The following is a 20,872-nucleotide window of genomic DNA, read 5'->3' as shown; positions in this document are numbered from 1 at the left end:
TTAAAGAGAGGCAAAGAAAGAAGAAATACCAACCAGGTAGGAAAGAGGTTGTAGACACATTCCTTACTACTGAAATTAATACTGAATTGTAACATATCCATGTTGGCCTCAGAGAACAAGAAGTCTCATTCAAATCAAGGTGATCGGTCATTATGGGGCTACTGCACAAATGGGCCCCAAATAATGTATAAGTCAACTAAGGCCAGAACTTTCAAGCTCTTTTCCCATCAAAGGCCCTGAACTCAATGCCCTGGTATAAAAAGAGTATAGTCCTACCTGACTGAAAAAGAGAACTCTCCCAGGAAGAATGGAAAAATTAGAGCTTGGTTGATAGAGAATACAGAATATCCTCTTTTCTATCTCCCCAACACTAAGTGAGTATCTACTATATAACAGACAAAGTGGATGCCATTGGAAACAAAGATACATGAGTTCTACTCTTATTCTCAGGGAGTTCTTACTTAGTGGAAGAGATGGGCATGAGAACAGACATGATCTTAATCAAGTTTTGTTTTTTTAAGATTTTATTTATTTATTTGAAAGAGAGAGGAAGAGCACAAGCAGGGGGAGCGGCAGAGGGAGAGGGAGAAGTAGACACCCCGTGGAGCAGGGAGCCCAATGCAGGGGCTCGATCCCAGGGCCCTGGGATCACAACCTGAGCTGAAGGCAGACGCTTAACCAACTGAGCCACCCAGGGGCCCCAAGAGAATCTGTCAATCTTGCACTTACATGAGATTTGAATTTAAAACTGAGTTCACTGAGTTAAGTGCAGAGGAGGCAAAGTATGAAGTATCTACTTTGCTGCTGTGGATCATGGCAGGAAAGAAGAAACGGCCAATAATGAAATTATAATGAGCAAGGGGGAAAAGAAGCATGAAATGAGGCTGAAGACGTAGGCAAGGGAGTACTGCAATCACTGGCTATATGTGGAGAAAGGATTAAGAGTGTAGTCATACAAGCAGGAATTGTAGGTGGCTTGGATGGCAATAAAGATGGTGAGATGGATGAAACCGAGGTTTACGTCAGAGGGAGAACTGGAAGAATCTGTCATTGATTCAGTATGGAGCAGTTAGGGAGAGGGAAGCACTAAGAAAGGTTTTCAGGTTACTGGCATGAAAATTGTTGGACAGTGGGGCCACTGAGATGGAGAACACTGAAGGCAGGAAAGAGGGAGGATGCGTACATCATTAGTTTAGTTTAGGATGTGTTGACTTTATTTTTTTTTAAAGATTTTATTTATTTATTTGACAGAGAGAGAGAGAGCGCGTGCAAAAGCAAGGGGAGCTGCAAAGGGAGAGGGAGAAGCAGGCTCCCCGCTGAGCAGGGAGCCCAACATGGGGCTCAATCCCAGGACCCTGAGATCATAACCCGAGCCAAAGGCAGACGCTCAAAAGACTGAGCCAACCAGACGCCCCAGGATATGTTGATGTTAAAGTGTCTATGAAACAATGAAGTGGAAATAGTGAGTAAAACTGTTGGACGCTCAAATTTGGACCTCACCAAACTCATCTGAGCTAGAATATAAAACCAGAAGTTGTCAGCATGGTATTTCAGCATAGACCTGGATAAAATGACCTAGGGAGAGAGCAGAATTCTGGAGAACTGGGCTACGACTGAGTCCTGCAGAACTAAAATATTTAAAGATTAGGTATAAGACAACACACAGCAAAGGAGACTAAGTAGCAGCAGCCAGCACACTAGGAGGAAAAGAAATGTGAGAGAAGCCAAGGGAGTAAAGCATTTTTAGGAGACAGTGGTTCCCGGTTTCAAATACTGATCTGAGAACTGAAGTGTATTCACTGGCTATGCAGCATGGCGGTGACCCTGTTGCTAACTGTGAATGCACAAAATGGTATATAGAAGTTACAAGAAGATTAGAAAACCATGCTGGAGTGGGTTAAGGAGGAAAGGCTAGAACAAGAACATAGAAAGCCCTGAATGCTCAGGATTTGGGATTCTACTCTGTGGGCAATGGGAACTACTAAAATTCTGAAGTAGAGTCCCATGATCTGATCTGTGCTTTACAAAAATAACTAATATTTTAAGAACAGGTTGGAAAAGGAAACTAAGGGAATGCTTAGTTAAAAGGCTTCTTTAGGAGTCCATGGAAATAAAAGATATAATAGAAACAGAAAAGCTGAGTTGTTACCTTGCTGTTGGAAGAGGAATTTGAGGATGATGACACTTTTTCTGGGCTCTTAGATTTTTCTGCTTTCCCAGACTTCTCTGTAGTCTCTTTACTATCATTTGAAGACTTTTGGGATTTATCCAAAATGTTAATTCCCAAGATCTGAGCCACTTTGTCCAGTTCAGACTGCTTCTTTTCTGCCTCTTCTGCCTCTTGTCGAAGTTCTGCAATGTCCTTCATAATGTTATCCTGAAGCCGACTCACCTCCACAAGGAGCGGGTCTTTGTGGCCATCTTTCTCCCTTCGTTTCTTGCGTAGCATTTCCCCTGAGTAGTTAAATGTCAAAAGAAAGAAACACAAGGAAAGTAAGTTAAGACAAGTCATGTTTCCATTGTAAGTAGTAATCTCCCAAGAGTTCATGGTGACAAAATCTTTTCCCTTAAAACATTCCTTCCTGGGGTGCCTGGGTGGCTCAGTTGGTTAAGCGACTGCCTTCGGCTCAGGTCATGATCCCAGGGTCCTGGGATCGAGCCCCGCATCGGGTTTCCCTGCTCAGCGGAAAGCCTGCTTCTCCCTCTCCCACTCCCCCTGCTTGCGTTCCATCTCTCGCTGTGTGTGTCTCTGTCAATTAAATAAATAGAATCTTTAAAAAAACAAACAAACAAACATTCCTTCCTAAAAGCAAGACTCTCCTTCCACATGGGCTAGTTTAGGTGAAGTTTCTTTTCTTTCTTCTTTTTTTTTTTAATTTTTATTCATAAGAGAGAATGAGCATAAGCAGGGGGAGGGGCAAAGGGAGAGGGAGAAGCAGATTCTCCTCTGAGGAGGAAGCCTGACTCAGGGTTCCATCCCAAGACTCCAGGATCATGACCTAAGCCAAAGGCAGACGCTTAACTGACTGAACCACTCAGGCACCCCTAGGTGAAGTTTCTATGGAGGTAAAGGATGACTGATTACATTATCTCTTATATAGGAGTTATTAGCTAAGGATCTACAGGCAGGCTTCAGAACTCCATGAATCCCCAAAATGGTATATACAAGTTTGTATGCATTTGTCCTTATGTTGTTAACTATGAATCCAGGGGCACCTGGGTGACTCAGTTGGATAAGCGTCCGGCTCTTGGTTTTGGTTCAGGTCATGATCTCAGGGTCCTGGGATCAAGCCCTGCATTGAGCTCCGTGCTTAGCTTGGAGTCTGCTTAGGCTTCTCTCTCTCCCTCTGCCCCTCCCCAGCATGCTCTCGCTTTCTCTAAAATAAATCAATCAATCTTTAAAAAAAACCCCAAACTATGAATCCAGTGGCAGTCTTCTTCAGAAAACTAAAGTATTATTCAGAAGGCAAAAACCATTCGGTCACATATTTGACTTTATCTGATTTAAGGATCCTTCACGAAAAAAAAAAAAAAAAAAAAAAAAAGATCCTTCACCGGTACCTGCATTGAGTGTTAGGTTTTGCCTCAGGTTCACCTAATGTTATCTCCTATTCTAAACTGCAGGTTCTCATGAAATAATCCTCACCGGATTAGTAACTAAATTTCTCATCCCTAAACAGTCTAAACCCAAACAGAAGAAATTGTATCTTCTCCCACTCTGTTCTGCCATGCTATCATCAAGCTATAATATTTAGAAGCCTTGTTATGTTCCTTCCTCAGTGTGTATGTGAATTCCTAAAAGCACAAATGAAGAGATGGAATCAAAGAGACATCATGAACATTTTTTTGTGCCAAAAGGAAGTACTCAAAAAATGATGGGGACATATCAAAAGACACAGAAGTCAACTGAAAGGGGCTTTCACTGGCGAAATCTGGGGCACTTTGGGCATGAAAATGATCAAAAGTAAATTATTAAAACTTGTTGAATGGAGAGTCCATGGGTTCACACCAACATACATGGATCAATGAATGGGAGAAGAGGGATGGGCAGGAAGCTCTTCATCACAGGAGAAAGCCAACTAATAAAAGTAGAAGGAATGATGAAATTAGAAAATCACTATTTAACATCCATCACAATAACTGATTCAGGCAAGAATCACCAATGAATGCTAAAACTAGTCAGAGGAAATTTGAGGAGTAACTGAATATTTATTCCTATAAATATCTCTCCTATAAAGTTACTTACTAATTATAAAGGATAAAATAATAACTTTCCAGTGAAGAAACCCTTGAAGACACCACCTTAACCAAATGATCAAAGTTGACATCACCAGTAATGGGACTGAAATCAACACCTGATACGAACTCAGCATCACTTCTGTGATGTTCCTGTCAAAAATGCATAACCTAAATTTAACTGTGAGGAAACACCACACAAACCAAAATTAAAGGACATTCTACAAATATGTGACTTCTTTTCTTCTAAAATGTCAACGTCATGAAACAAAGATTCAGGAACTATTACAGAAAAAGGAGAGTAAAAGAACATGACAACTGAATGCAATCCATAATCTTGCATTTTAGGGCATTAATAGGACAACCAGTGAAATAGAAATTAGATCAGTAGACTAGTATTACATTATGGTTAATTTCTTAATTTTGATAAGTATACAATGGTTATGCAAGTGAATTCTTTATTGTTAGGAGTATGTTCACTTCATCTTCACAATGAAGTATTTAGGAGTAAAGGAGGATCATATCTAAAACTTACTCTTGAAGAATTCAGGAAAAATCACACACATACACACACCCCCCCCCCCCCACACACAAAGATTGAGAGGGAAAAAAAGATAGAGCAAACATGGTAAAATGCTAATAATCATAGAGAATACCTGAGAATTCTTTACACTATTACTGTAACTTTTTATTGCAACTTTTCTCTAAGTCCAATTAAGTCAAAATTTTTTTAAAAAGTAAGGCTTCAGAAGTCACTGAACCCGTCTGAGAGTCCTCACAGCTCTCCTTGGGTAGGTCTCCTACTCAAGTTACTACAAAAAGGCAGTCACGCACAGGAGTGTCTGATACCTTGTTGTTTATGAAGCCGCTCCAATTCCGTCCTGAGGTAGTACATCTTCTTCTGGCGAGCTTCCCGGTCACTCTTTAGCTTTTCCCTCTCTTCAATAACCTGCAAAGTACAACATCCTTCAGCCTCCAACATCCTCCTTTTTCTTTTTTTTTTTTCCAAAGTCTAAGAAAGAAGATTTAATCTAGTAATGATTTTTTTTAAATTTTATTATGTTAATCACCATACATTACATCATTAGTTTCTGATATATAACAAACGTATATACATTACATCATTAGTTTTTGATATATAACAAAGTGTATAACACCCAGTGCTCCATTCAATATGTGCCCTCTTTAATACCCATCACCAAGCTAACCCATCCCCCCCTCCCCTCTAGAACCCTCAGTTTGTTTCTCAGAGTCCATGGTCTCTCATGGTTGTCTCCCCCTCCGATTCCCCCCCTTTATTTTTCCCTTCCTACTATCTTCTTTTTTTTTTAACATATAATGTATTATTTACAGGTCCGTGATTCATCAGTACAGGTCTGTGATTCATCAGTTTTACACAATTCACAGTGCTCACCATAGCACATCCTCACTTTTCTATTGCTCTCTTCCATAAGCCTTCATGCTAGATGATATCAGAATCCAAGGATCCAAATGTCTGCACACATAAGTTCTGACTTTATATCAAAGGTGATATTTCATTCTGACCCAAATTCCAGAATAAAATTATCCTTATCAGAGCTACATTGCCCCAAAAGTATTATTTTTATGCAGAAAGCACTATACTATTTTTTTCTTGGTGGGGGGGGGTAGCAGGGGCAGATGGAGAGGGAGAGAATCTCAAGCAGGCTCCACACCCAGCGTGGATCCCAACGTGGGGCTCAATCCCACTACCCTGAGACCATGACGTGGGCTGAAATCAAGAGTCAGACGTTCAACCGGCTGAGCCACCCAGCCGCCCCAGGAAGCACTATGCTATTAATGTTAACCTAAAGTTACTGACAGCAACTATTAGACAGTGGTTCTGAGCTCAAAGGGAACCATCAAGAAAGGAACTAATAAGTGTTACAGGGGATACACTGTGTTAGTTGCATTACATACATCATCTTATTTAATCCTCATGACATTATCTCTGTTTTATAGTAAGAAAACTGAGGTTGCGAAAGATCAAGTAACATACCCAAGGTCATATAGGAAGAAAATTTAAAATCCAGGGCACCTGGGTGGCTCAGCTGGCTAAGTGTCTGCCTTCAGCTCAGGTCATGATCCCAGGGTCTTGGGATCGAGTCCCACATCGGGCTCCCTGCTCAGCGGGAGTCTGCTTCTCCCTCTCCCTCTGCCCCTCCTCCCCGCTCGTGCTCTCTCTCAAATAAATAAATAAATAAATAAATCTTTTTTTTTTAAATTTAAAATCCAGGTATATAAATCAAATCAAATCAAGTAAAATCAAATCCAGGTACATATAGCCAAAAGCCCACAGTGTTTCAACTGTATTACTACTACTCGATGGAAAAAACAAATACAGCTTGTCTATAATGGACTAGTGTGGAAAACCTGTGTATTAGTGCTAGGTTCTTGAAGAAGAAGTAAAGGGAAAGCATTCAGTCTACAAACAGTGTCTGTGCAGTCTCGGGTTTTGTCTGTATTGAACCTATCCCCCTCTTTCTGGAGTTCAGAGTATCTAAGTACAATGAAAAATTAAGAAGAAGTAATTTCTGTCTTCTCAAGAATTAGCTAAATTTCCTTTAAATCGGAAAAAAAATGATTGGCCCTCCATTTTTTCCCTTTTTTTCTCCTCAGGTTTTCATTATTGTATTAGCAAACCAAATTTATACATTACATTTTTATGTTCCTAAACAAAGTGAGTTATAGTTACTAAGGACCTTTAAAATTAAGAGAACGCATTAATTTTTCCATTTGAATTTCTGCTATTCTGTATTCCTCATCCCTATTTTTTACCTACTGTTTTAAAACATCTAGAATTATTACATCTTTACCCCAGCCACTGCTCCCTTCCTATACCAGAGAACACAATGAACTTTCTAGTATAAAAACTACTTTTTTTAAAGTGTCATAAAAAAAGTATTGTTACTCCAGGACTCTAAAACAAACCAGAACAAGCAAAGCTTATTTCTTGGGTTTAATTACCAAGCAACAACCAGGTATTAGCTTTTAACCCTCATAATCACTATAGGAAAAGGATCCAAAACTCACTAAGATGAAAACAGGTTTACTGATTCTCCTTCACCCAATCCAATTTTGGTTCCTCATTCCCTGATGAGGTCATATTTGAAAACTTTAAGGCTCTCAAGTCCTACCCATAGTGTTCTAAGCCCAGTAATTCTGATAGAGACACTTTATATTTTTTTTAAAGATTCTATTTTTTTGACAGAGAGAGAGACAGTGAGAGAGAGAGAGCACAAGCAGGGGGAGTGGGAGAGGGAGAAGCAGGCTTCCCGTGGAGCAGGGAGCCCGATGTGAGGCTCGATCCCAGGACCCTGGGATCATGACCTGAGCCGAAGGCAGACGCTTAATGACGGAGCCACCCAGGCGTCCCCTGATAGAGACACTTTAAAAAGAAAAAAGAAGTCAAGAACTCACAGTGGGACCTAGGGCCAGAATTTAGTTTAGTCCTAATGAGAAAACATGAGAAAAACAGAGGGGGTATATACATTACTTAGAGCGAGGACAGCAGCCTCCAAAAACTTAAAAGTAAAAGGACCTTACTCCCTCTAAAAGACAAATACCAATTTATGTTAAAATAGGAAGGCTCAGGTACAGGATGCCCAAAGCTAGTGTTTACCTTCTGCTTCTGGGAAGCACGGTTCTTCTCGTCAGAGATCTTCTCCGGATTGTATCTTATGAGTGATGGGATGGACACCTGGACAGGCACTTGAGCAGTAGGAATTGAGCTTAGCACTGACTCCTCCTGTTTGGGCTCATCAGGAGTCACAGTGGGTATCACACGGAGATTGGGACGGCTACGAGTAGCTTGTTTGGTAACGGGTATTACCCTGTGTGGTTCAGGTAGAGAGTGGTTGGATGGTTGAGAAGCGGGGTACATGGGCCACCTTGAGGCTGCATATGCCATGTAATGCCTGTAGGCATCAAAGGAAGCAGAGGGAATGGCAGGTCCCTGGTAGTTTGGAGGTATCCGAGCTGCAGCAAACTGAGAGGCCCTTGGCATATGAAACTGAGATAATGAAGCAGGATGTGGAAGTCTAATTGGGGCAGACGGGGCTGACGGTAACATGCATCTGACAGCCACAGATGACTGAAAACCACTGCCAACTACCTCTGACCCTGCAACATGACCCACTGAATGGTCAGACTTTAGGAATGGGGGGCTGTTTTTTGTGAGCAGGTAAGGATCTACAGGGGAGACTGGATGTGGATGGGACACCTCTGGGGAGTGGGTATTGCTATGGTGTGCCTCCCTGCTCTCCAGTCTGTGAGGATCTGAGGAGTGCCGATCAGCTGAGAAATGGTGGTCAACTGAGGAACAGCGGTCTGCTGAAAAGTGCCGGTCAACCGATGAACGGCGGTCAGCAGAGGAACGTGACGGTTTCTTGCCATGAAGTCGTTCCTGGGTGCGGGCGGCCAGTTTACTGATCTCTGCTACCCCGATATCCAGCCCTATGGTCTTGAGCAAGTCATGAATCTTGGCATATTCTGGATTCGTCTCTTCTATTGATTCTAGTTTTACAGCTGGAGCTGAAGAGGGCAGGGAGCTTGCCTTCTGTCTCAAGACTTCACTCGCAGAGCCCCCAAGGGGCTTTGGTGGAGATTCTGCCTTTAAATCCTCTTCTTCATCCCCATAGAGAAATTTCTCCTCATCCTCAATGTCAGGGAAACTACGGCGCCTTTTTTCCTGTGTACTGGTGGAGTCTGCCAACATGCTCAAAATGCGGGAAAAACCACTGCCATCCTGGCTAGCCCTCTCATGAGGGAGCAAGAAGTCTGTGTGTCGCTCAGGCCCCTCAGCCTTCATATTCAGTTTCTCCTTGTGGCAGAGAAAACTTCCAAACTTCTCTCTGAGAGGACTGTTGTCTTTGGGCATCCCAGGGAGAGGACCCCATTGGTAGAGGCTGCCCTGAGGTTCCTTCAGGGTAGTTTCTACCATAGTTCCCTTGTTTTCAATCTCTGAGGCAAAAGCAGCAATAGCACCACTTAGTGGAAGAGATGGGTGACCAGAGTAGACAGGGTGATCCTGGCTGGAGCTGGTACTGCTGGAAAAACTATCAAGCTGCAAAGACAAGCACAAGTGATTTAGCCTCTATGCAGAATCTCAGAAAACTAGTAATTGAGATAAATACTTAAATACTTGGTTCTTCTTGAATTAATAGGGGAATGATAAGTATGAATGAAAGGGAGGTACAGTATCCTTAGGCAGGGTCAAGATTTGGGTCTCCATCTCTCCAGATGCTTCTGCTGAAGCAAGGGGAAACACGAAATAAGGCAGACTGGCATGAATCCTCACTTTTGCCCATTTGTTGTAGTCCTTACCAAGGAATATGAATTCAAAAGGACTTTAGAGATGCTCTAGCTTTTCCATGGGTCCCTCGAAGGAGGAAAAAAAGACATAAAAGTGGAGCTGCTTTGGTTCAAGTGGGATTAGGAAACCGTGAAACCCTAACTGATCAGCCTCCCTTTGCTTCTTTATGTGCCCTTAGATACTTCTTCAGAAACCTTGGACTCCTAAGAGAATAGCTAAAAACTAGTGCTCATGCCTGATCATCTTTTCACAGATGAGGGAAAAATAACAAGGCCCAGAATGGTGGGGTGACTTGCCTAAAAATCGCACAGCAAGGGGGTGGCAGTGGGACCGGAATCAGAATCACCTGATTTCTGGTCTAGTGACCTACCACTCATGAATCTTGTCTTCTCTCTAAAGAGAAATGAGAAAAATTCAGATCATCTCCTCTCTTTGCCCTTTAAGCTTAATTTCCAAGATATCCACATTCAAAGATTCCTACAGGGCTACCCAATTTAGAGAAAAAACTTACAATAAATACTCAAAAGTGTTTATTTAGAAAGCCTAATATATGACAATAGAAGCCCTCTACTTCGAGGGCTTCGAAGTATGATTGCACTGTAAGGCCTACAGTTTCCTTTGGAGAATCCTGGAAGATAGAGCTCATAGGCATAACAAGGTTGGTCCAGGATATATTACAAAGATACCGTTAGGGACACACACCCCCAGAAAAGTAACCAAGTTTCAAGATATCAGAGGGACTAGCAAGAGATCCTAGAAATGAAGCAGAGACCTGAATGGAAGGCTCCATGTCCACCTCAATCCGTTTCTTCAGAATTGACTTCTTGGGCATCACAGATACTTCCTCAGGCCGATGTAAAGAATATCCTGGCTCCGATGCTGTTAGGACACCCGACAGTCCAGGAATGGAACAGCTAGTGTCACCACCATCAACTCCAACCAGCTCCTGACTCAAGCTCCTACTTCGTTCCTCCTCTTCCTCTCGTTTTCGCCTGGCAAGGTCCAGCTCTCGAAACTCAGGGTCTAGAAACCTAGGGCTTGGGCTTCGTCTACGCTGTCGATAGTTGCGGGTCCCTGATGTAAAACCTGAGTGATCACCTCCCATGCTGTGTATCTTCTCTGTGTCATCGTAACGGGGCCGTTTGCCCTCCCGACTTCTTTCCTCGGGTCGTATGGAGTAGGAACCTTTGAGTTTATCTCTATTCCTTTCTGTTCCCCGCAACAGCTCATCATGACAACTGATATGGGGACTATAATCAGAACGATGCAGGAAAGTTTCTCTTGTCCGGTAGTCCTCATCAAGTTGTCCTAAGAACGGACTAAGAGGTCCCTCCTCCCGGGAAATATATCGTTCAAGACCTCGAGAGCATTGGGAACTTCGAGTGAAGACAGAATCATCAGTCAGGTCATCCCTGAGGAAAGAGACAAGCATCACTGAATACAATGGACTTAGAAACAGCAAGACCAGACAAGACTAAGAGCCTGACATTCAGCCAAGGGGCTACAAAATACTTAAGACAAAACACAATCATGAAGTCCAAGAACAAACCTATAGAACATTTCTTTTCCCTTTCTCCAGGGCACAAGCAGCTTCAGCCTCTAACCAAGGAGAGATATTACTAGTCTGTCTAGACAGAGCTCTTAGGCTAATCTCTTTGACTAGACTTTGGAGATGCAGAATATCACACTAGGGTTTGGGAGATGTGAAAATACCACTACCAGATTACAAAAGGCCCTGGATTGAACAACTCCACACTAGCTTAAATTCTAGCTCTTTGCTACCAAAAGTGTGATCTGAATCAGCAGCAACTGTATTACCTAGGAACTTTTTAGAAATGTGGATTCTCAGGCTCCATACAGGCCTCCTGAATCAGAACCTGCATTTTAACAGGATCTCCAGGTGATAGGTATGCACTTTAAAATTTGAGAAACACCAGGCCAGATCAATGATTTTCAAGCTATGTTCTTTTTTTTTTAAACCTAAACTCCTTTTTTTTTTTTTAAGATTTTATTTATTTGACAGAGAGAGAGAGTACAAGCAGGGGGAACATAAGGGAGAGAGAGAAGCAGGCTCCCGCTGAGGAGAGAGACCGACGTGGGGCTTGATCCCAGGACCCTGGGATCATGACCTGAGCCGAAGGCAGATGCTTAACCAACTGAGCCACCCAGGCGCCCTCAAGCTATGTTCTACAGAGATTCTGAAGTCTGCTCAGGAGCTGCCTAAAAGAAAGACATGCTAAGAAAGCAGAGCCTGGCAGCACCTGGGTGGCTCAGACAGTTAAGCATCTGACTTCAGCTCAGGGTCTTGGGATGGAGCCCCACGTTGGGCTCCACGCTCAGCGGGGAGTCTGCTTCTCACCCTTGGCCTCTTCCCCTCCCCTTGCTCATGCTCTCTAATAAATAAATAAAATCTTTAAAAAAAAGAAAAGAAAAAAAAGCAGAGCCTGCATGGCTCTGGGCCTTCCACCTCACCAAAACTGTACTAGCTCCAATTTTATCCGTTTATGAGATGAAGTTCTATATATCATTTGGAAAAGAAGTGTTTCACTGTGGGGGAAGTTTTTTTAAACTACTGAGCTACCTTACTGGCATTTTCTCACAAGTTTTAGAAGGTTCTCCAATGCTTTGTTTTGCTAGTTCACATATTAAAAACCACAAAATTCCTTCCACAGCCTATTTAATTCCCTTTTTCTACTTTGCTTGGATATCCACAAGCATCTGCTAATCCTGGGTGTGGGAAAAAGTATGTGGCGGTTTGGCTCACTATATATTTTCATTTCATAGAAATAAAACGGTCTTGGACCTTTGTGGCGTGAAGATAAAAATATAGGCTGGGACACTTGTCCTTTTTCAGTTCAGAGCTCTATACCACACACAGTAGTCCTAATCTTTTTGGGTACTGTGTTCACAGAGCTTCTACTGCCCAAAAAGAAAATTTCTGATTTAATCACAGATAGAAATAAAGATCCTACAGCACTTTGAGCATACAACTTTTAAATAATCTGAATGAAAAATTTACAGGTTACTCACATTCCACTCACACTGGTGTTTGCTACAGTTTCTAGTACCTACCTCTATTTTTTGAAAGTTTCTAAGAAATAACTTTTCTTTCATTTTGTTTGTTTTTTAGTTGCTTTCTCTGGGACTGAGTTAGCAGAACATCAAAGAGTTGCCTTTTCTTATTCACCAGTCCTGCCTTTGTTCAAAGTTTTAGACCTGGATAACAGCTATAAATAACTTTATGAAAGACTTTTATTAAAGATAAACTTTATCACCTCCGCTAAAAGAATGCCACCCATGGGAATCCAGGTTCCTATAACTCACCTCTTCCCCAAGAGTCTGGGGAATTTTGAGGTTTCAATATAATATAAAATAGGAAAAAAATGGGATTGAAGCAAAGATGATCTCTGAAATCAAACATAACTAGAGTAAAACATTTTACTCTATAGGTCTGTCAGCCATGAACATACCTATTTCCAGGGACGAATGTCCATGAGTTGCTCCATTGCTATACCACCATCTACCATAAAAAACTCTCTGATTGTATTAGTGTAGGGGGGAAAAAACACAGGTTCCACAGGTAATGGCAAATTCATCCATACTTCCATGTTCAGCTCCACACTAAAACTATTACATATTACCACCAAATGACATACCAGCTCAAAATCTAATCCAGCCCTAAATATCAAGAAGTCAGAAATAATGAAATGTGTCCCAGAGAGTCTCGGTCAAGACTTGTAATCTCCAGCAAAAGGAGGCAAAAAAACAATGAAAAAGGCACATTAACAGTTAAAAGAATGAGCTATCATGTAAACACAGCCAGAAATTAAGTTGCTTATTAGAAACTCATGTCCTCCTTTCCCAGATCTCCCAAAGGATAAGAGAAAGAACTGGCTGCAGTAAAAGTAAACCCTAAAAAGGTCCCCATACCCTGTAGCTCAGAACAGTCCAGGGACACACTCTGAAAGCTTTAGTTAAATCCAACTCTTTTCTAAAATAAGGTCTATCTATTTAAAAAATTGACTGTTGGTTGTAGGTGATGAGTACACGGGGGCTCTCTGTACTATTCTACTTTTTTTTTTAAGATTTAATTAGCTTTATTAAGCTATTCATGAATTGGGCAGCATCTCATCTAGCAAGTAGAGGGGAGCTCCCTCTCTGTACTTTGTATTTATGAATTGCATTAAATAAGTTAAAAAAACATATCATATATATCCACATAAAAGTTTACACACCAATTGTTCATAGTAGCATTATCCACAATAGCCAAATAGTGGAAACAACCCAAATTTATCATCCATTCATCACTGATAAATTGATAAACAAAACACATACAATGAAATATTACTGGCAGTAAAAAGGAATGAAGTACTATTATATACTACATCATGAGTGAGTCCTGAAAAACATCATGCTAAGTGAAAGATGCTAGTCACATACAGAATGTCCAGAATAGGCAAATCTATTAGGGACAGAAAGTAGATTAGTGATAAGCTATGGCAGGTGGTGGGGTTAACTAATAAATAGCTAAGAGTACAAGTAATAAAACCGTTCTAAAATTGATCATAGTAGTGGATTCACAACTCTGAGAATATACTAAAAGTCACTGACCTGTATACTTTAAATGGGTGAATTTTATGGTATGTGAATTATGGCTCAATAAAGCTGTTAAAAAATGTATATGATAGGGGCACCTGGGTGGCGCAGTCGGTTAAGCGTCTGCCTTCGGCTCAGGTCATGATCTCAGGGTCCTGGGATCGAGCCCCACATCGGGCTCCCTGCTCTGTGGGAAGCCTGCTTCTCCCTCTCCCACTCCCCCTGCTTGTGTTCCCTCTCTCGTTGTGTCTCTCTGTCAAATAAATAAATAAAATCTTTAAAAAAAAAAAAAAGTATATGATAAAAAAAAGAAAAGAAAAGAGAAGGAAAAAAGATCCTCCAGAGCCCAAACATCCCATTCTTTTCCTCTGCTGCTTCCCCAAAATGCTGGAAGAAAACTGTGTGCTTCTGTCTTTTCCCTAAGGCAAATCGGAGGGAAAAAATCTTGCTCTTTCAACCTATGTCAGGGCAAGGAAGAGTTAAGAATTCCATGAATGAAACATACAATGTGCAGAGTACTGTTAATAGGGGAAATTGACCTCACATCCACAAATCTTCAGAAGCTGTCTTCATTCAACCTCTTCATGTTCCCTTTCCAGAATAAGTTAACATTAATATACACAGAGCTGCCAAGGTGAGAACATGGACAACTCTGGCAATTTGGCTGTAATCCAAACTGGATATAAAATTTAATATATTCAATAAGGGAAGAGAAAGAACACCAGGGTCCCAGGAAAACATTTATTTATTTATTTTTAAAGATTTTATTTTTAAGTAATATCTATACCCAACATGGGGCTCAAACTTACCACCTCAAGAATAAGAGTCGAATGCCCTACTGACTGAGCCAGCCAGGTGCGCCCAGGAAAAAAATGTAAAAACCTACATAGAAAGGACAAAAATGCCTGGACCTGGAAATGGTCCAGCTGAAAACTGGACACGCTATCAGGAGACATCCTGAGAACGCCAATGGTTCTATGACCACGTTTTAGTAGACAGTAATTATCTACACAAACCATATTGAGCAAAAGTACAGGGAACAAAAATCTATATAATGGACTAGTACCTCCTTCTATTTTTCTTCCTTAAGTAATCTCTACATCCAACATGGGGCTCAAACTCATAACCCTGAGATCAAGAGATGCATGCTCTACCGACTGCACCAGCCATGCGCCTCACCGGTAGCTTGTCTCTCTGAAACACTTAATTCTGGAAAGAAAACTACTGTCCCAAACTCCCTAAAAGGAAAATTTTAATTTTTACAACTTAAAAAAAGACAATTAGCTCTCTGAAGCACACGTGCATAACAAAGCTTATGGAAAGGGGAGGTGACAGCCTAGACTTAACAAGAGGAAATGCTAAAGTTACCTCAAAACCTTAACAAGGAAGGAAGAGAGTCACACCATGCACCACCTACTCAACCATCTCCCAAAATAGAAGCAGCCAGAAGGGCAAGGGCTTTTGCCTCAATTAAGGGATATAGCCACATACCTTGAAGCCCTATCTTCAGAAACTTATGTTGTATGACATAGAACTGTCCTGCCTTGCTTTGCCACATCAAATTGCCACTGCAGCTTTGAAGTAAATATTACCAAAGGGTAGCACTGGTCTTCAGACTTCCTGTCCAGCTGTCCCCCACCTGTCTGCCTATGCTCAGAGTACCACTGCATGGACAGCCTCAGTTTGTTAAGAGCATCACATTGATTTGTTGCTACTGCTAATCATTTATTAAAACTCCCAGTATGCTGGGCAGAGACCGTAACAGACATGGATCCCAGCTCTCAGAAAGAGTGCTTTCCCTGTACTCCCATTCTTATTTACTTTGGTGAGGTGAGACACACCTAATGTGATTTCTTCCCATATATAGTTAAGTTCCTAACACCTGGGACCTATATTTAACACTCTGTGGAGCGTATTTGTCCTTCCTCAGCACTCCAACAATTGTAAAGTAGTAACTGAAATTAAACATTTTTAAAGAGCTTTAACTTTCTATTAATGCTTATATATTTAATATAGATACATATATTAGACACGAATTTATCTAAGCCCTTTCTGAACCTCTATTTCAACCTGATCAAGCTGAAAAATAACACCACTAAAACAAGATTTCCTATTTTGTCCAGAACTTTCCTTTGTAGAAAGGATCCTAGTTCCAGTATTTTAGAATCCTTATCATCTCAACTGTTTTTAATCTGGGGAACTCTGTTTATGTCCCTTCAGCTTTCCAGGTGGACCAGGATGACATTCTAAAGTCTTTTCTTCTACATAATTCTTTCAGCAACAGAGTCTATATCAATATACTCTCCCCACTAGAAAGCCTTTTCCAATGTTATACCTTGTACTGGACAGAGGGCATAACTTCAGTGCTGGCACCACTCTTTCAAATACATTATTCAGAAAAGAGCAACTTTTCTACCTTCAAGCACTATTATAGTGTGCCCTGCCTCAAATGAAGCCTACCTGTCCACGTCTTCCAGATTATCCACTGGTGACCCCAGTCGATCACTAAGCCGCCGCCGTTCTGGTATGCCAACACAGAAATGGTCATTACCAACAGTGATCCTTAAGCTCTGTTCCAAAGAAGAGTCAGAACGCAGACCAGGAGAGCGCCTCTACAAAAGTAAAAGATAATGTTAATAGTCTATAGGGTGAAGACAGCCCAAAAATGTACTCCTCCTTAGTTATAAAGTTGTCACCCAACAAGGAGAGAAATGGCTATGGTAAGCTACTACCCCCAAAATAAAGCACATTTAAAAAGTCATCTTCTGGGGCGCCTGGGTGGCTCAGTTGGTTAAGCGACTGCCTTCGGCTCAGGTCATGATCCCGGAGTCCCGGGATCGAGTCCCACATCGGGCTCCCTGCTCGGCGGGGAGTCTGCTTCTCCCTCTAACCCTACCCCCTCTTGCGCTCTCTCTCTCACTCTCTCTCTCTCTCAAATAAATAAATAAAATCTTTAAAAAAAAAAAAAATAAATAAAAAAAATAAAAAGTCATCTTCTTAGATGAAAGACCATACTTCCAACCCTCCCCACCAGAGACCTTTTAGTCTTTCATTTCCTAGTACTGGGCATGGGACGAGAAGAGTAAACTGAGTCTGTTCTCAGAATGTATACATTTCTAGTGAAGCAAGCAAGCAATCAAAAAATGGGTTTTTTTTAAGTACTTCTGATAGCAGTAAGTGCTATAAAATCATTAAAACATGATAACATGGAAGAGATTAAGGAAAAGGAGCTACTTCAGATAGAATGGTTAAAGAAGGCTTTTCTGAGGTGATACTATTTAACCTGACGCTTAAATGATGAGATGTCAGCCTTGCAAACAGATGGAAGGATGTTTCAGGCAAAAAGAACAAGCTCTGTAATGAGCTTAGCATGTTTTGGGTAACAGAAAGGCAGCCAGTGTGACTGCAGCAAAGTGACAGAAGACAGGCAGAAGCCAGTTAGGAAATTTGGATTTTATTCTTAGTGTAGTAAGAAGCCACAGGAAGATTTCCAGCACAACAGTGATATGATCTGACTACGTTCTTCCTCCAGATGCTTGCATTGCTCATACTCTCATCTCCTTCAGGTCTTTATTAAAAGTCACCTTCCCAGGCCATCCCTGGCTAACCCTATTAAAAAGTATTAACTCCTTTCTCTGTTTTTGTTTGTTCTTAGTACTTAATTCTATTTAACATGTCAAAATAATTTACTTCTCTATCTTACTTATTATCTGACTCCCTCTCGCAGAATATAAGCTCTACGAGGGCAGGGGTTTTTGACTGTTCATGTTGTATCCCCAGTGCCCAGAACAGAGCCTAATACATGCTAGACGTTTAATAAATACTTCTCAAATGTATAAAATGAAGATTTAAAAAAATTATCTTGATTGCTGGGTACAGAATAAACTGGGTGGTAACAAGAGTGTAAAGGATCCTAACAGACAGGAAGTAATAGGACTTAGACTAGGGAGATGGTAGGAGGACAGTTAGGGGATGTATCCTGGAGGTAGAGCTGACAAGTTGGATGAAGTGACTGACAGCCTGGACTTGGGAAAAGGGAGATGATCACTGTTTCTGGCTGAGCAATGGGTGATGTCATTTACTGAGACAGAAAAGCCTGGAGCACTGGAGAAAAGGGAGGTTATGGAAACTAGTATTCAACTTTCTTTGCTTCCTCTGTAGAAGTGCTTGCTTCTTCAGGCTATAGCTGCTCAGCTATGAAAATCTTACAACATAGTGACAAGTCAATTCACCTATGACCAGAGTACGTAGAGTACTCTCACTCCAATACTTTTAGAAAGCCACCCCACCCATCCCACCTGAGAAAACAGAAACTTTATCATGGGGTTTAAAAAAAAAAATTGGTGAACTGAAAATAAAAACCAATTCCAAAACACCAGCGCCAGGCCAGAGGTGGTTACTGTGAAAGGTCAATATTACATCTAAATTTTTTTTTTTTAAGATTTTATTTTGGGGGGGCACCTGGATGGCTCAGTTGGTAGAGCATGTGACTCTTGATCTCAGTCATGAATTCAAGCCCCACAGTGGGCATGGAGCCTACTTCTAAAAAGGGAAGGAAGGAAGGATGGAGGGAAGTGAGGATGGAAGGAAGGAAGGAAGGAAGGATGGAAGGCAGGCAGACAGGCAGACAGACACACAGAAACACAGAAAGAAAGAAAGATTTTGTTTTAAATAATCTCTCCACCCAACCTGGGGCTTGAACTCAAAACCCTGAGATCAAGAGTCGCACCCTCTACCAACTGAGCCAGCCAGGCACCTCTAAACTAAACTTCTTAACCTCATGTTCTGTCCCTTTAGCAGGGAAACAAAACCGTAGATATGGACTGAATCACAGCTACACCACTTCTTAGCTATGTGACATTAAGTTGCTCAAACCTCTCTGGATACCTCAGCTATTCAATAAGGAACAATTTTCACTGCCTCTCCTCAAAAGGTTGTGAGTGTTCAAAGAGAATGTGTGAAGTGAAGGGCTAGGCATAATCCTGCCACATAACTCAGTAAGTGGTGGCAGTTATTACAATGACTGGATACGCACAGCTCATTTCGGAGAAGCAGCTCCTATTTGCTAACAGTTTACACTCAAGGTGTCTACGCTGATGGGGTTTAGGCAACCCTAACTGGCCACAAAGACATTTCAGCTTCTTTTCTAAGATCCGAGGGGCAGCTCAGGTCTAAGGGGATACCAAACCACGGAACTCTGAGGCAACATCGACTACTGAACAAGTACCAGGCACACGGTTTGGAGGGCATTCCCCTCGCCCTGGCAAACTTTTCCGCATCTCACCCAGAGTGAGAGAAACAGCCTATTCCTGAAATGGTGCACTGCCTCCCGACCAGGCGCCCGTACGGGTCCCGAGTCCGTTATTGTGCAAAAGAGGATCCCGGGGCTGACAGGGAACCTCCAGGTTCGGGCGCCGCTGAGGGAGCCCGTGGGGGGTGGAGGGCCCTCGATCCTGGGACTCTGGCCTGGAGGCCTCGGGGCGCCCGTGCTGCGGGAGTTTCTGGAAGCGGGAAGCCCGGGTGAGGGGGCTAGGGTATAGAGGGAGTCCCGGTCGAGGGGTGGGATTACCCGGCTGCCGCTGTCGCCTGGATGGTCTCCGCGGCCGTCCCGGGCGAAGTCGGCGCGGGACTCCCCTCGGCTGCTGCCTCGGAAACCGGCCGGGCCCGGCGGGAAGAGTCGTCGGCCCCGCGGCGGCGACGGGGAGCCACGACGGGCCCGCGGCGGGGAGGGGGAAACGCGACGACCCCGCGGCGGGGACGGTGAGGCCCGGCGGCCGCGGGGCGGGGACGGGGAGCCGCGGCGACCCCGCGGCGAGGACGGCGAGGCCCGGCGGCCGCGGTGCCCTGAGGGCGAGCGGGGCCGGCGAGCGGGGTTCCGCGACGAGGAGGAGCCGGAGGGCGGCGGCGAGGTGCGGCGAGCCGGGCCTGAGGAGGAGCCGGAGCTGCGGCCGGTTCGCGGGCCGCCCCCGCCGCTCTCTTTAGGCCGGTGCGAAGAGACGGAGGAGCGGGCGCCGCTGCGGTACATGGCTCTGGCAGCAGCGGCCACGGCGGCAGCTCCGACCCGGCGGCGCCCTGGACGCGGGGCCCCAGCGCGCCGCTGCAGCTGCAGTCTCGGCCGCCACGGCCGCCACGCGCCGCCCCCGCAGCCGGAGCCGCCCCCTCCCCTCGGCCCCGCGCCGCTCCTGGGGCCCGGCCAAGCGCGCGGCCGCGGCTGGCGGTTGGACGCGCGAGCACGCGTCCGACACACCCCCCCGCCCTCCGGGGCTCCCCGCTCCTCCACTCAGGGAGCGGCCACAGAAGCCAGAAGTGGGGAGGAGCGCAGAAGCCGGAGCCAGGCAGGGCGAGGGGCGGGGAAGCGGAGCGCGCGACCTGCGCCCCGCACGCTCCGCCCCAAACCGGCAAGATGGCGGCGGGTGAGCCGCCCACTTCCCCTCCCCCGGCGGCCACGTGACCCCGAGGGCTCCGCGCGGGTAGGCCCTGGCGGAAGAGAAGGGATTAGCGGGAGCTAAACTGGCCTTTTCGGGGATGCTCGAAGCCTGGGGACGTGGCGGGAGCATCTTAGCCCTGTCCCTGTCCCCCAAACCTGTTCATTTACGTAGGGACAATAAATGGTTATAAGTTATGGGAATACAAATAACCCCAAAACGTTAGGTATGGCGAAGGTATGGCAAGAATGACCACCAACTCCCCGGCCCCCACAGAAGCCAC

General features: G+C 43.7%; 1 protein-coding gene across 3 annotated transcripts in view; it reads right to left on the bottom strand.

Moving 5' to 3' along the window:
• Positions 1-20,333, bottom strand: part of ZNF318 (zinc finger protein 318) — a 42,952-nt gene extending 22,619 nt beyond the window's left edge. For all 3 annotated transcript variants that reach the window (XR_013441258.1, XM_078055304.1, XM_078055303.1), the window contains exons 1-6: positions 19,734-20,333; positions 16,625-16,776; positions 10,341-10,980; positions 7,877-9,319; positions 5,086-5,185; positions 2,150-2,454 (exon numbers count right to left, since the gene is read on the bottom strand). Coding sequence is in view for 2 of the 3 variants with exons in the window: in XM_078055304.1 (XP_077911430.1) it covers positions 2,150-2,454; positions 5,086-5,185; positions 7,877-9,319; positions 10,341-10,980; positions 16,625-16,776; positions 19,734-20,189 (3,096 nt within the window). In the remaining variant the exon portion in view is untranslated. The remainder of the gene's footprint in view (positions 1-2,149; positions 2,455-5,085; positions 5,186-7,876; positions 9,320-10,340; positions 10,981-16,624; positions 16,777-19,733) is intronic.
• Positions 20,334-20,872: the final 539 nt, after the last annotated feature.

The sequence above is a fragment of the Halichoerus grypus genome, chromosome 9 (assembly GCF_964656455.1).
Source record: "Halichoerus grypus chromosome 9, mHalGry1.hap1.1, whole genome shotgun sequence".
Lineage (NCBI taxonomy): Eukaryota > Metazoa > Chordata > Mammalia > Carnivora > Phocidae > Halichoerus > Halichoerus grypus.
This window is presented reverse-complemented; position numbering and strand designations above follow the sequence as displayed.